The sequence below is a fragment of the Paramormyrops kingsleyae genome, chromosome 22 (assembly GCF_048594095.1).
Source record: "Paramormyrops kingsleyae isolate MSU_618 chromosome 22, PKINGS_0.4, whole genome shotgun sequence".
In the NCBI taxonomy this organism is placed as follows: Eukaryota; Metazoa; Chordata; class Actinopteri; order Osteoglossiformes; family Mormyridae; genus Paramormyrops; species Paramormyrops kingsleyae.
The window spans coordinates 19,613,119-19,628,564 of record NC_132818.1 but is presented as its reverse complement, the minus strand read 5'-3'; the positions used below and the strand labels follow the sequence as shown (position 1 = coordinate 19,628,564).

General features: G+C 45.0%; 1 protein-coding gene and 1 long non-coding RNA gene across 5 annotated transcripts in view; both read left to right on the top strand.

Annotated features, from left to right (window-relative positions):
• LOC111855928 (zinc finger protein 385C-like) overlaps nucleotides 1-15,446 on the top strand; it is a 111,678-nt gene that overhangs the window by 74,249 nt on the left and 21,983 nt on the right. For all 4 annotated transcript variants that reach the window (XM_023835437.2, XM_023835438.2, XM_023835436.2 and 1 more), the window contains one exon: nucleotides 13,899-14,041. In XM_023835437.2, coding sequence (XP_023691205.2) covers nucleotides 13,899-14,041 — 143 coding nt within the window. The remainder of the gene's footprint in view (nucleotides 1-13,898; nucleotides 14,042-15,446) is intronic.
• On the top strand, nucleotides 5,243-7,194 carry LOC140581650 (uncharacterized). The gene is made up of 2 exons (XR_011984773.1): nucleotides 5,243-5,709; nucleotides 6,976-7,194. It is a non-coding gene; the product is annotated as an uncharacterized lncRNA (long non-coding RNA).

The following is a 15,446-nucleotide window of genomic DNA, read 5'->3' as shown; positions in this document are numbered from 1 at the left end:
ATTCTAGGTGGGGTCTTACCAAGCAGTTGTATAATCATACTGTAGCATCACCTCCCTTGACTCCACACACGCCACACACCTAGAGATCTAACCCAACATTCTATTTATTGCTTCCCCACACTGGTGAGAGTGGGACATGGAAGCATCAACATACACACCGAGATCTTTCTCGTAATCAGCTACCTTTATTTCAGTGGAACCCATAAAATATCTGTACTTTATAATTCTTCTCTCAGCATGGATTACCTTACATTTATCTGTGTTAAATTTCATCTGCCAAGTATCAGCCCAGTCGCTAACTAAATCCAGATCCCATTGTAGCCTCTCTGCTGCTAGATCAGTATCTGCTATACCTCCCACCTTGGTGTTGTCCTAAACTTTAACCAGTTTACTGTATGTATTGGTGTCAACATCATTAATGTAAATTAGGAACAACAGTGGTCCTAAAATTGAACCCTGCGGTACCCCACTATGAACGGAGGCCCACTGTGACATTGTGCCTCTAATAACTACTTGCTGCTTCCTGTCAGTTAACCAGTTTTCGATCCAATTTGTTTCCCAAACGCTTGTTTTATACATGTGTGGTTTGCTTTCCAAGATTATTAGTTTAGCAGTATGCCTGTAGGTTCTATATTCTGTGAAAATCTGGATCAAATATTTAGAATATACTTTATATTCTGCCATTATACATTTTAGAAAGAAATTTATTTAGGAGAAAAAATAAAAACACTACAGCACTTCCATGGCACAGTGGTCACAAATGTATATTGTAATAGGTTCTTAATCTCGTCATAAAATGCTAATATAATGGAATTCACATTTTCACTTTACAAAGAGGCCTGCATTGAATGAAGTAAGAAAAGGCTTATCGTTTGTTAATTGTGCTGCAAAAACTGCAATGTTTTATCACTGCTTTTACTTGCTTAAAAATGTCGTATTAAGCAGTAAAACGAATTTTCTCTGAGCCTCGGGAAAGTTTTGGGATTTTCGGTTTTCAAGCAGAGTGACAGAGTGTCAAGCGAAGGTGACAAATTGCCACTTGTGATGAGGAAGACAGTCATGGCAGTGCTGGGATTTTCCCGCCATTTTTAACTGCCTTAATTTTCGCTGTAAAATCTGTCCATAAATCACACCCTGGGTCAGATTTCAGTCTGTCAAGCACACACCCACGCACAATAAGGACAATTTTGATTTGCCACTTCAGCTCAGACACTTGTCCCTGATTGTCGCAAGGAAACCAGGACTCTTCGCACAATTTTATCCCGAACACGAAGAGAACAGACAGACCAGGCAGGCGGGGAGTTGAGGTCAGACTGGAGTCCACAGCTTGGGGAGACATAAAACAACATGTCTGTAAACTGACCCAAGTTTAGCTTCGTCTTTACCCAGAAAAATCCCCCAAAAAATATGGCAGAAAGTGACAATAATCAGGATTACTGATAGATTCTCAGGAAGAAAAGCAGGGTGACCAACTTTAGTCACCAGGCTGGCATGAGATTTTCAGCTTTGCAAACTACCCTAACGCTTTTGATGTAGCTAATTTTAACTTTATAATGGAATAATATAAATTTGCAGTAAGATTTCATGCGTGAGTCTTGAAGCGTGAGTGTCAGGCCAGATGCATGGAAATTGGTGGAGTTGGCAACGCTGTTCTCAGGAAGAAAAGTAATCGATTTACAAGCCTCTATATCTAATGTGCCATTTGCCTCACTTGTACGACACTTTGGACAAAAACGTCGGCGAAATAAAAGTTTATGTAAATGTCTGACTTGAACACATCCTTCTGTAGATGTTCGAGAGGTAAGCTGAAGATTTTTGCAGCTGTGGTGGTTTGGCACGTGGGCGATAGCGGAGGGCACCGTGTGCAGAAGTGAAGCGTTCCGCTTGAAGCATCCCCACAGTCGGGGTTTGTCTCCCGGCTCTGCTGGCCTCCGAAGCAGATGGGCTTCCACTCTTTCGGTTTTGCTTCCGTCCCTTACCTTGACATCACATATAGTAGATTCTTCGACAGGTATCTGCTACTTAGCTTTAGCTACTTAGCTTTAGCTAAACTGTTTGCTTCCCCTCCAAAGAGGCGTCAAAGGATTCTCACCCTGGGTTCATCTTCGCGTTCTTGTAAACAGGGTTTACTGCTTCACCGGTATGACATTAAGGGGGCAGAGTAACCGAAGAACACCATTGTTTTATAAAAAGCTTAATTTATGTGATGTTTATATGATGTGGAAGTTCATTTAATAGTCTGTGAGACTGTCCTGATAGTTTAAATACCAGCAGCTACTGCAGAGATAGCATTGATCTTCCTGATTACAGAATCCATCTTTTTGACAGAAATGTGATTGTTACTCTGCAAAGAAATGGCAAGGCCTTGTTCAGAAGACTTCTGCCTTTCCATGAATTATGGGTTATAAGACTATTGACTCGCGGCAGGGCTGCTTCTTAACACATCAGGTCGTTTTATTGGAAGATCTCATTTATGCGACTTTGTTGATGTGTTTTCTGGCAGGGTAATGACTCAGAGCGTCGCTAAATGTAACGCCGTGGGGAAAAGGAGCGTAAACAGGTGCTTAGAATTAACTCACGGTCTAAATGATGCAGCGAAGTTGCGGACAGAAAAATACAGGCAAACTCCCTACAATGCTACAAGTAGCCCTTTCTGTTTTCAAGGCCAAGTCAAAATGGTTCCTTGGGGTTAATATCCAGGCCCAAATTCTGTGCTGGGTTGCCATCTTTGATCTGCTGGTCAGAGTTAGATATTTCCTTGTAAATAGTCTGTAAGGTTTGCAGACTACTCCAATGCTTTTGATGTAGCTAATTTCAGGTTTATAATGGAACAATACAGATTTGCCGTAAGATTTCTTGTCTGAGCGTGAGAGTCTGAAAGCGTGAGTGTCACGCCTGATGAGTGAGAGCTGGCAGCCCCTGTATAAGTATGATTTTCTGAACAATATCACCTTAAGGACATGAGCCGTTTCTTTTGTGTTGCAAATCAGGTAATTAGATGTATAAAGGAAAAGCTAATGAGCACAAAGTATTGGTCAGAAAATCCATCCGTCCATCCATCCATCCATCTTCTCCAGTATAGAGTCAAGGGGAGCCTGAATCCTGACCCAGTCCATCAAGGACACAGAGCAGGGACACCCTGGACGGGATGCTAATATACATAAGTATTGCATTTTGAACTATAGATATTTCCCTTTATCTTAATGTACCGACTGATCTTACAGAAAAAAATAAGGTTGCGTGCATTCTGAGCTCATAATCATATTCGGTTCACCTTTGTATTCATTGTTATTCATACCCAATGTTTGAGATCGCTGTCCTGGAACGGCGTTTACCAGTCTTGGTAATTGGCTGCACGACCTTGGGGCGTGTCGGTGCGTACGGCACGTGGAGGCTGCCGCACGTTCATATTATGTTCAGGTCAGTGCATTCATGCCACCGGCGATATATTGATCCTGTGTAAACTCCTGCTTTAGTTCTTTTTTATTCATCGATTGCAAAATCTTTTATTTTTTTTTTATACACAATTAATTTTCGAAGCCCGCAGCAAAGTTATTTTGCCCTCTGAATCTCTCTGCGCTCTCAGCCGATGTCATGACAGAATCCCCTGCTCTGCCGGGTCAGCGTGTGCGACCGTTCATCTTGTACCATCTTGTGCCTCCCGACTTAGTGTCACCGAAGGATTAAAGATCGGAAGGTTTAACGCCATCGGCATATGGAGCAAATTCTTTCCTGCGTGTTATATTCCCGAGAGAAATCTGTCATGCCGCTGTTAAAGGCGAAAACATTTAATTCTGTAAGCAGTTGCTTTAAAAGAGGGCCTCCATTTGAAAGGAAGGATATGAGTCACCCATATAAAAATATACAGACCTGGTGGTATATATTTCCTACGATATATATATAGGTGGACATCATTAAACGGACTGATACTGTTTAAACGTAGCTGGTTGATCTGTTATCACCTGACCCACTACAATATTATTCTTTTCATATCTTTGTTCAGGGGTTCTCATTATGTATCTCATGGGCCACACAGAGGGAACATCCTGCCCCCCATGAGACTGTTCCGGAAGCCGTACCGAAGCTGTGCTCTCAGGGGAGCCTGGCATAAATGCCGGATGGCGCGGGGTCCGGTCCCGGCGCCGTTTCTGGGATATTCCACTTCAAAATGGCTCTGCACGGGGGGGGTCAGAGGTCAGCAGAAGCTGGGAGAGAGAGATCTTTATTTTTAAGGGTCAGAGCCGACATGGAAATGCCGGGAAGATTAATGAGATCTATTTCAGATTGCTTTAAGAGAGGACCTGGCATCTCCGATAGTTAGTTCCGTCAAAGGGGCAGATTAGATCCGCCACGGCACCTCGCCTTCCTTCTAGAGCGGCTCTCTCTGTGCCTGCTTCGCTTTTATTAGCTCAGAGGAAGCTCACGCCGGAGAAACTTGATAACATACATATTTGTTTTCTCGCACTAAATCCCATCGCTGACAACCCAGAAATCATATTGGTCTTTGCTCTCTCCGCCCCCCCCCCCCCCCCTTCGCATTATTGGTCCGCAGCAACCAGTGGGTGGGAAATTTTTTACCAGCTTAGAAGATTAAAGATTAAATGAGTTTTGCGGAGATCCAAAGAGCTTCGGCACGGACCCGCTTCCTGTGGATCGCTCGCTCCGACGGCTGCCGTCAGCTGAGGGGCATCAGAACGTTCCTCCTCAGAGCCGCTGTCAGAAGCAGTGATTCACTGCCACTCATTAGTATTTAATAATGCAGAAAAAATTTACCTGAATTACTAATGCTGCCCATTTTTCCTTTTAAGCAAAGTTTTCTTATTATCAGACCCATGGACTGTACAGGGTTGTGGAGCCACAGCAGCGCCACGAGGAACATCTTTCATGAGGGGGTGTGGCTTCCTGCAGCTTTTTCCGCATCACTTCCTGTTTAATGTCCCTTTCTCCCCTGCTTCGTCTGTCACGAAAGTGGTGTGTGATGACATCTCATTTGTCTTGAGTTTGGTGCGTAGGAAATCCGCCAAGGTTCCGTGGACTGGTTCTGCGGATCTGACGCTATCGCCGTTCTCCAGAGGAGCCTCTTTGGTATATTACCGTAAATAAGTAACAGGATTCCACCTGTTTGTCTTCTCGTGATTGTTTTTTTTTTATTCGTCTTGTCGTCTCTCTTTTTCATGCCTTCATCATTATGATCATCATAATAATCATGATGTTAATGAGAATATCAGTGACGAGAGCGATGGTGGTATTCTGAAGGCTGTTTTTACACCTGGCAGCCTTTTGGATGCCTACAGACAGCTCCGGCAGTTCAGGTCATTGAGCGCCGTATCAGGCAGGCACAAGCAAAAGTAATCGGGCAAGTGTATACAGTGGTGATGTGGGACGGGATGTGAGCGTGTGAACGTGAAGGGGTGGAGAGACCAGGCCTTCTTAGTGGTTAGCCTCTCTGTTGGCAGAACAGCTAGTGGTTCTGTCATCGACATCAGGGAGCCGTCTCCGCGGCATGTGTGTGTTCACGAAGCAACAGCTTTTCCCGCAGGAAGTGAGAACCGCCTGCCGGTTTACGTAATGGCGGCCCCTCCAGTGACTGCGGTGGCATCAGCCCCCAGCAGCAGCGTCGTGTCCCCTCTGTCTCTGCAGATGTGGTCACTGGGGCATGGCGGGCCGAACGCTCCATCTGGAAGGCTCCACGGGGCTGACAAGTACCCGGTAGGGGCCCACATTACTGCCTCTGCCATTACCAAGAAAATTTTCTACAGAGTATTCTGGGAAATTCAGATGGTTCATGCTGAAGCTACAGCTATCCTGGGTGTTATATAAATTCTGCACAAGTCCTTTTGCCATTAATCCTAATGCTGAGTGCTGATATATCGGTTGGGCGGGTCAACAGTCAAAATATAATCCGACCAATCATGGTTCACGGTGGGTGGGGCCATTTCTGCACCTGAATGAACAGATTTGCTCTCCTTTATACACTGATGACTTCAAAAAAATTTGCCACACACACATTTCAGGCCAAATGGTGACTCTTCATCTATACAGTCCAGAACTTAAAAATCTGTAATATGTTAATCATCAGATCAGGTCTTCTGATTGTAATTAAATGTCCTAACAAAAATAAAATCTACTACAAGCTGAATTTCTGTTAAATTCTAACAAGCTAATCTGTGAGAAGTATGAATTATTTAAATTATTCCTGATTTCAGATGAAGTATTCTCTGTTCTTTATCTGTACAGCTTTTTTCAATAGTCCAACTAAGTAAAAAAAAATTGGTATCTTGCACAGAAATCAGCAAACGATCACTCTGCCTGTCGTGCCACTGTGGTATCGCACAATGCCTGACAGACTGATGTGCTGAATTGGGGGAAGCTATTCGAAGTCTTTTTATTTGCCAAATATTAAGTTCAGTACCTTTTAATTCATTAAAGATTGCATTAAATTTAAACCTATTTCTTTGGCCTAGTTTGTCTAGATTTAAGTCAATTATATGTACTTTTCATTCAAATGCCTTTGTCCAAATGTATTAAATTACAGTATATAAAAATGTACAAGGCATAATAATTGATTACCTATCCACTCATCTAGCATAACGTTCTATCATGATCAGGGGAGACCCCAGCCTGACCCATGTAGCCCAGGGCACCAGGCAAGCGGATATACAGCATAGGATAATTAATGACTAGAAGATTCTAATGCTTATATAATTTAGATTTGAAAAAAAATTTTTAAATATTAAATGTTAATTTATTAATTAAATTATTTGAATAAATTAAGTAAATTGTAACCCTCTGCTGTAAGTCACTTTGGGTAAAAGCGTCAGATGACTCAATTAAATGCAAATGTAATTAATAAAAGGAGTGTTGAGTAGAAAATAGAAACTTGGCAGCAATGTGACTCCCCTTGTTTGCCTTTTAGATCCATACACACTCTCTCTCTCTCTCTCTCTCTCTCTCTCTGTCTCTCTCTCACTTCAGAAATCATTACACGACGCTCACCTTTAAAGTGATTCAGTCCAGCTGACAGGAGTCGACCCACAAGGCTGTTATGGAGTCACAGTGTTTCCCCCGAATCATACCGTAATAGCGCTGCCCTTTGTCAAGGCAGGAGAACAGAGACAGCGTCTCCGGAGCTCGTTTTATGATGCCTTTGACCAGGGTACCACTCAGGCCACATTAAACAAGCTTTTTAATGAACGTCAGTTCTTCCGCCATCACTTTTCCTGTTTATTGGAGTTGTGTGTTTCTTTGATATTTCCTATTGATTTTAAAATATTTTGTTGTTGGTGTGAAGTGAGGTGCGCTGTTTAATTACACCCAATTACTGACAGTGCTCTCCATCCAACAGTCAGGAGTTCCCAATGGGGTCTTCACCCGTCTTGGAACGTAGTAATTGGCTGGTTAACGCCTCTCCTCGGTGCTGCTGTCTTCTCGGCGAGGTCAAATGAGGCCTGACAGTCATCGACAGCCAGAATTCCAGATGGTCGTCTTGAAAGGGCCACTGGGAAGTGGGACGCTGGGAATAACAGCCGTCTGGTCGTTCCAGTCCGATGGAGAAGGTGCCGGCACCTGATCTGCTCTTGCTACCTGGTGCACGTCACGTCTTCAACAAACATTGAGCGAATCTTTCGGGTCTTATATCGCTCTCAGGAGACTGCCTTTGATTTTAGAATGGAAACTGCATCCACAAATCCAGACAGGCCTTCATCATCCCTTGGCACGCCAAATTCAAGGCATCCTAAGAATACAAAATTATGCTTACTAAGGTATTTCCTGGCCTTTCTCTTTATCCCTCTATCGTAGTGTCTCTCTGAGGACAGGGAACAATTTAGTGGTTGGAATTAACCATGCTGGTGTCCATCTTGAAGTTTGTAGAGTAATATTCACCATCACAGTGGGTCTTCAGCGTAGAGGCAGAGTGTCATTGGCAAGATGGATGGCTTGAGGGCAAGGTCACATGTGTCTCTGCACTAACGGGCCTCTCGCGTGACTGTGTTAAAGACCACACTGTTCCCCTCCTGATTCCCGAACAATCCCACGTGTTTTCCAGCCTTGGAAGGTCTTTTCTAGACCGTTACAGAAGGACCTTCGCATCTACAGGTCATACAGTAATACCTCAGATCTTCTACCCGCCCGTTTTCCTTGGCTTGTTCAGGGTTGGATCAGTCACGCCCTTCCCGGATCCTTCGGAGCGAGTTGTGTGATTGAGACTCCATCTGGACATCTGCCTGCATTAGGGAGCCTCTCAGTGCTAATCGCTGGCTGCAGACCGTAATTCATTTCGGTGACGTTCATCATGGCCGCATTGTTCGGATTACGGTTCCATCCCGAAATTCAGATTGATGCGGAGCAAGACTATCTATTAGGCACCTGGAGGCCCGGGGCTGTAATAATAGGAGTAATATGGTGACACAGCTGGAGGAGGATTTGCCTTAAAAGGGCTAATTTTCAGCTGTCAAAGGGGTTGGGGGGGTATGCAGAAAAAGAAATGGAATTCTCAGGTATTGCAGTAGTCAGAAGCACGATAAAAACACAGTGCATTAAAACCTCACTCCAAATTTATTTTGTCTTTTTGTCCTGAAGCCGGGGGGGGAATTTTCTTTACTTAGGCTGCTTGAAAATACTATTCTTGGTGCACAAAGGAGGGTGCGGGGGGGGGTTAAAATTGGATGGTAAATGCTCTTTCTCGGGGTAGGAAAATGCCCCTCGTCGGTCTGAAAAAAACCATAATTCCGCCCCCGTTCTCCCACCCGCCGTTTCAGATGACTCTGCAGGTCTGTGCTCAGTACACAAGATGCTTGATTAGCGGCTGGGCAACGGAGGGTGAAAATTGCTGCATTGTGTTGATCGCTCCCATTTAATGGCAGATCTGGCGAGAATGAGGTGGAGCTTACTGCTTAAATATAGCTGCTGGGGGTGGGGGCAGCTAAAGTGGGACTGATGAAGGTCAGGGGAAGGCAAGTCAAGATGTCCTGAAGAACCACCCAAGCATCTTTTTAGTGGAAGTACCCCTTTATGCTCTGAATATATATATATTTCACTGGGAAAGTTCGAGATAGCTAGCCGCCATTACTGAAAGGTTCTACGTCAGTAGCACTATGTGAACCAAATATGCTTGGGCAGTATGTAAATGATCACATTTTGTCATACCATTCAGATATTATATCGCAGTTTACAGTATTTTGACAGTATTTTCAAAAGTAACAATATACCGGAATTTATACATTTTATCAATAAAATTTACTGAAAATATCACAGCATACTATGTTACTGTAATAAAGGCCAACCCGAGAACCAGTTATTACCATTGATAACCTCTCACTACTAAGATGTGGCAGGAATGCAGATGCACTGTCAGGTTGATAAGCCCCATATGAAGAAAATCAATCAAGTCTTGTGTAAAGATGCTGATAAATCTCATTGAGAGGCAATACTCTCTGTGTTTGTCAGGAATTAGAGCAGCGGATACGAGTATACTTCATCTAGTGTTTTTATGAATGAAGTAGACGGCAACCTGCATAGGACATGAAGAGAATTCAAAAGTAATGGTTCACAATTTTGCGTGTGCGCGGCGGCGCAAGTCCCAGTGTCGTTCGTGCTGGAGTCCTCAGACGGCGTTTCATGTTTACTGGCTGAGAAAACGGGGCATTTGTGTGACCACCCCGAACCACCTACGCTGTATTACAAAGTCACTCGGGTGTAACTCCCAGACAAAATCCTATTACAGGGACAATAGTAGCTAACAGGAAAAAATAAATAAAAGGTATAGTGGCTATCAGTACATTTGCAGTACTGTTTTCTGTGAATGTAGCCGTGGGTGCTGGGCTTTTGTCACTTGGGAAGTGTGATTGTTCTCTCTTTATCTTCATTTGTTTGCGAGTACGGCTTGTGTTGTGCACTCAGAAGTAAGGGGCGGAAAGAAGACAAAGATTAAATTCAGTGCTGTGTTTTTTTTCCCTCCTTAATTTCTGTGGCCGCGGGGATGCTCGCGCGGTTCTGACGAAGTCCTTTCCTCCCACGTTGACGGCCCTCGCGGCGGACACGCGGGTGGCCGTGACAGCACGGAGGCTCTCCGCACACTCTGACAAATGGGAGAAACTTGTCATCTTCCTCTACTTTCTACTTATCACGGTGGAGGCTGGGCTTTATTTCTTGTTATCGTTTGGTTTCTGGCAGAAGCAGAACACCTCACCTTTTTCCCAAGTGGTTCGAGGAAACGGGGATTGAACAGCCTCAATAAAATTACTTTTAAACACGTTGCTAATTTCTGGGAACCAACCCTTTTTGGTGTCAGTTTGTCATGTTTGGCTTTGCTTTTATAATCCTGTGCATCAGATTGTACTGCAATTCACTCAGTGTTGAATGCTAATTTGCTAACAGGAAGTACTACTCAGCTAGGTGCTGAATACCTGATATTCATATTGAACATGTGCTCTTCTACAATATATGTGCTTTGCAAATCCGTATTAAATTATATTTCCTACCAAAACTTCGTTTCGTCCAGACTGAAACAATGAAACAATGCTTTCATTTGAAAGTGCCAGCAAATAAATACGCATAGATAAATTTGCTGTTGATTACTAGCACAAGAACACACGCAAAATATGCAGTTAATAAACAAATAAAACTGGAATTGATCAGTACTGCTGGTTGTGCAAAACATTGTAGGTTTTATGACAAAAATACAAGAGCGCTATGGATTTTAGAATGACTAAATGTTTTTCTATTCACTGTGAATGTATCTGAAATATTACAGAGTCAAGCAACATCAATACTAATGTTTTGAAAGGTACTGGGGGCAGGTCGACGCTGCCAGAAATCACTTCAGCCATTGACTTTGACCTAGATATTCTTTTACACTATTAAACAAAAGTTGAAGACAAGTCACTTAAATATAGCAGGTCCACCAGGGATAGTTACTATTTCAGTCTGTACAATGTGCCATTTCTAAAGCAGTATGTGTCAGACCAGCCTTCAGATGACAACACACTTATATGCAATGATGAGCTATGTTCTCTTATCATCCTACTGTAAAAGCCGTCCCCAGTATTGTCAGGCTATTTAAGCTATAATTACAAATGCAAAGCTTCCCAGTTTAAGGCAGTTACTCATAGGTGAGGGTAAATTGGCATTTCAGAGTAATGAATCATGGGCCTGTTGCAAAAATACGGTTATTATAAATATTGTTGGGTTTTTTTATCGTTGTATTTAGTTGGCCAACATTGCTGTCCAGGCAAAAAAACATTGTCATTGAGACACTGGGATAATTAAGATTAAACCTATCAAATGGCTGTTTGTGGGCATATGCATCACTGGAGTCACCAAGTCCAGTCTGACAAATATGCAATGAAAGACAGGGAATCACTTATTTTAAACGAGTTCGTGAACGAAGTAGAATTAAAGGGGATGAGTTTTGAGTCATTACACAAAGGACGAGAGAGTTTCTGTCATTCTAAGATTATTTGATTGATTAATCGCGATTATCTGCGGTAGGTGCACCTGCTCGCAGTTATAATGCGATACCATGCGCGATTGCCATAGTGCAGCCATCACAAAGACACGGCATGTGCTCGCTGGAGAAGCCTCATGATTCACGCCGGCGGGCCTACGAAGGATTGCTCACATGGACGCCCCCAGACCCTCAGCCGCTCCACTTCTCCCACACAGAGCTAAGTTTAATGAGTTTCGCCACGTCCTACGTCACTGCATCCCACCGATTCCCTTTGTGGACTCCCTCGGTTAGGCTAAATATGGCGCCATCCCTCTCTTCTTGTCAGGCCCGGTTGTCGCCGTTGACAGCCTTCGTAGGCCGCCCTCTTGTCTTATGAGCACTTTTTGTTCGTTTTTTCCATCCCTTCCTTTGTGCCGTGTGACGTCGTCGTCCGTGGGAGGCGACAGGTCCCGATCGTTCAAACACCGCGGTGCTACCAGCACTACAGCTAATTAGATCCATCCTGCACATGTGGATTGTAGAGGGCCATGCTTGTGCACAGCTGACTCACTCAAACATCAATATCTCTGCGGCGAGAAGCCAAGGGATTTGGGTATTATTTCATTACACCTCCGTGACCTTCTAGAGCCAGAGCCTTGGAGCCGAACAACAGAAAAATGTCAGTCTAGGAACCGCGATACTAGCCCTGTAAATGTGTTTCTCAAATAAAGAGAGACGACAAACAGTCCAGCTTGTGGCTTCGGGACAAGCAAGCAATGTTCTTTTTTCAGGCACACAGCCGGACACCTATTCGGTGACAGGTCTGTACATCGGCTGAAAACAATCGTCGTCCTACATCAACGTGTTCCCCGCTGACGGTGTGGCCTCGGGGCCTCGATCAACTGGAACGTCGAGGTCGTTTGTGTTTATGAGCACCTACTGGGACACCCGAGCGCCCGCTGTGCTTCCGTTTGGTCTCCCTCCCGGAGAAGCGAGTGCAGTTAGAATGAGTCACAAAAGCACATCATTTCCCAGACCGCTGGTAGGAGCTTCTTGCCTGGTAACTGCGTGGCCCCAGGATTCTTACATTTAAGCAGCCAGCTTCTTCATTCTCCGACAAATGAGGTGCCCTCCCCCCCCGTCCCACCCTGCCAGTGAATGTGTGGAGGCCCTAAATGTGACCGTGTAGGCTGTGCTCATTATGCGAATGTCACGTTTTCACCCCCCTCCCCAAGATCTCCGCCACTGTCGAGTCCCTCAGATGAACTCGACCTCCCTTCAAAGTCATAGGTGAGCCGTGTGCGGAGACGAATGCTCCAGCCCCTCCCTCCGCGTGATGACAGCGCCACACACACACACACACACACACACACACACGTAGGAGGCGTGGAAGGCAGTAGCGGCCCAGCCTGATCCCCATTGTGCTCCAGACAAGGCAAACCCAGAGCTGAAAACATCACAGGAAGGCGCTGCGTTGGCGCGGCTCAGAAGGCCAGAACGTGGCGCGGTCCTGGCAGCTGACCGGTGTGATCTCTGCCCGTCCTGGCAGCTGGCCAGTGTGCCCCCTCTGCAAACCCTTGGCTGCCGAGTGACCCAGCAGACGACGCTGATGATTGATCCCGCGCTTGGACACGTAGGCGCACCGGTGCTTAAACCCGGCCATGTGGAAAATTAGAAATCTCTGCGTTCGCAATCCATTTAAAAGCTTTTAAAAGCGATTTACACCCCCCCCCCCCCCTACTAAAAACCTGGCCCCCACATTCCCTTTTGGCGATAAATCAGTAATTAAATGATGTGTGTGTCTATACATTAGTGCAGAGCGCATGTCCTTGAAAAATTAGCTGAAGAAGCAATGCGGTAGGGTCACTGGAGAGTGTGGAAGAAGGGCGTAAGGGGAGAATACAGATTTTGGAAAGTTAGTTTAGGGCTGCTTGATGAGATATGGATTAGGGTGCTGGTGAAAGTGGTGTTTTGAAAGGAGAATTCATACACATAGAATTGTGTGCATGTTCTTCTACCTCCTGAAGAAGACCTGGAGACCACAGGGGAATAGCCCGCATATCCCCCTCCCAGTAGAGCTGGACTGGGATTAAAAATTGGCCATAGACTTTAGGGTCCCCCATGATCATCGACCCGTTGGGAAAATGGCCAGCGTTGCAAGGTGGCCAGTTCAGCCCTATAGCTGAAGAAGACCCCAACCTTTATGATGGTCTGTAGTTGACGTCTTGCTAAGAGGCATGAGGAACCTGATCCATGAAGGGCTTTTTGGGTTTTTGGGATGACCTCTCATCAGCCAAAAATAAAGCAGTGGTTCTCAACTGCAGTCCTGGGAATCCACTGTTATTGGCTGATTGAGAGGTCATCCCAAAAACCTGCACCGGCCCTCCATGGATCTGGTCCCTAACCCCTATGCTAAGACAAGCAGGGGCACTAATTTGTATTTATACTGCTGGTCCTTTTCTCCTCTTAGGCACCCCCTCCCAGAGCAGCTCCCTGCTGGCTTCCCTTCCTGTGCCTGGACGTCCTCTGCAGCCTCAACTGGACTTCAAGCACCTCCTTCCCTTCCAGCTCAATGGCTCTTCCCCCCTCAGTCTCTTCCCCAATTTCAATACGGTTAGTCTCTGCCCGCTCACACATCTGTACCACACGTTGGGTGCCATAAAAGCTCCGCAAGATGGAAGATACGTTACACTACACACTTCACTCAGTCATTGAATCAGTAACTGTAAGGGGCCACTATTGATCAGCGGCACCCTGTTGGTGACCCAGTGCTGACTAATCTGAAGGTTTCAAACCATAATCCAAAGACTCTGATTGAGGTCCATGGCTTTTGGGTCCAAGTTCTACATTTCCTTGTGTGCTTATTCTTGAAGAACACTCCATAATCACCACAATGTGATTTATTAAAAAGGCTCTCTCCTCGTACATCTAACAAACACCATTTCACAGTTGCTGGTTCAATCGGGTGGCCAAAACCAGAATTCTCTTCACATTTGCCTATGAACTCATCAGAACCATCTAAGATTAAAGTTAATCTTTATGGGCTTCTAGAAGACACAAAAGGAATCACTTTGATTTGATTGCTCACACTTAGATTGTTTTGTTCATACCTCCTAGCTTCCTGTCTGTTTTTTGCCTTATTTTCTTTCCCAGAAATAACTTCATTATACCCTCTAACTGCAATGTCACCCACTTCACTTGTTTTACAATAGGCTGGAGAACAAATGAGAACAAATTTGGGTTTTCAGACCGTCCAATTAACTGAATTTTTTAGCGAGTATTTGGGCTTCCAAAAAGAATGCACATCTCTCTAGAATGTTCTGTTGTGTGTCTTCACTTGCCAGAATTGATGTTCCGAAAATCGTATGGAAACGTCACTTTGAAAGATGTTAAAAGGAAAATCAAATTAACTAACAGGAAAATAAAAGGCCACAGAACCACCCACCGTATGTGAGCCTCCCTTTGCTCTGTGCTGCTTAGGTAGCCGTGAAAATTTGGGATGTGTCATTCGCAGCCCTGTACCTCAGGGCAGGAAGCGATGTCTCCGGCGGCCGGGGCTCCGCATGCCCCCCCTTACCATCCACCCGGGTCCTGATGGTATCTACCTTCCAGAAGGTGCTTGTCCTCTTCCGGCAACTCGGAACTCAGTCTGTGCTGCCCTGTGGCATTATCTAAAGGAGGATTTGTGGCAGTCAGGTTGGGGAGTTAATTAATCTATCTCAGCACGCCGTGCCTGGGAGGACACATTTGTGGGCCCCCTGTGCTTGCTCCTTATGTGTGTGTGTGTGTGTGTGTGTGTGTGTGGCTGTTAACCTCCTATTCAGCCTGTCCCAATGGCTTCCTTTTTATCACGTTGAACATCTCGTACCGTTAGTCTTCATCTTAGACTTCTGAGTAGCAATGGTGAGAAAGCTGAGGGAGGTTAGGACTTCACCGCCCGGCTCTGGGAGATTCAGTCCAGGGGCTGAAACAGGGAGAAGATGGCACCTAACCCTAACCCCAACCCCAGCCCCCTGTT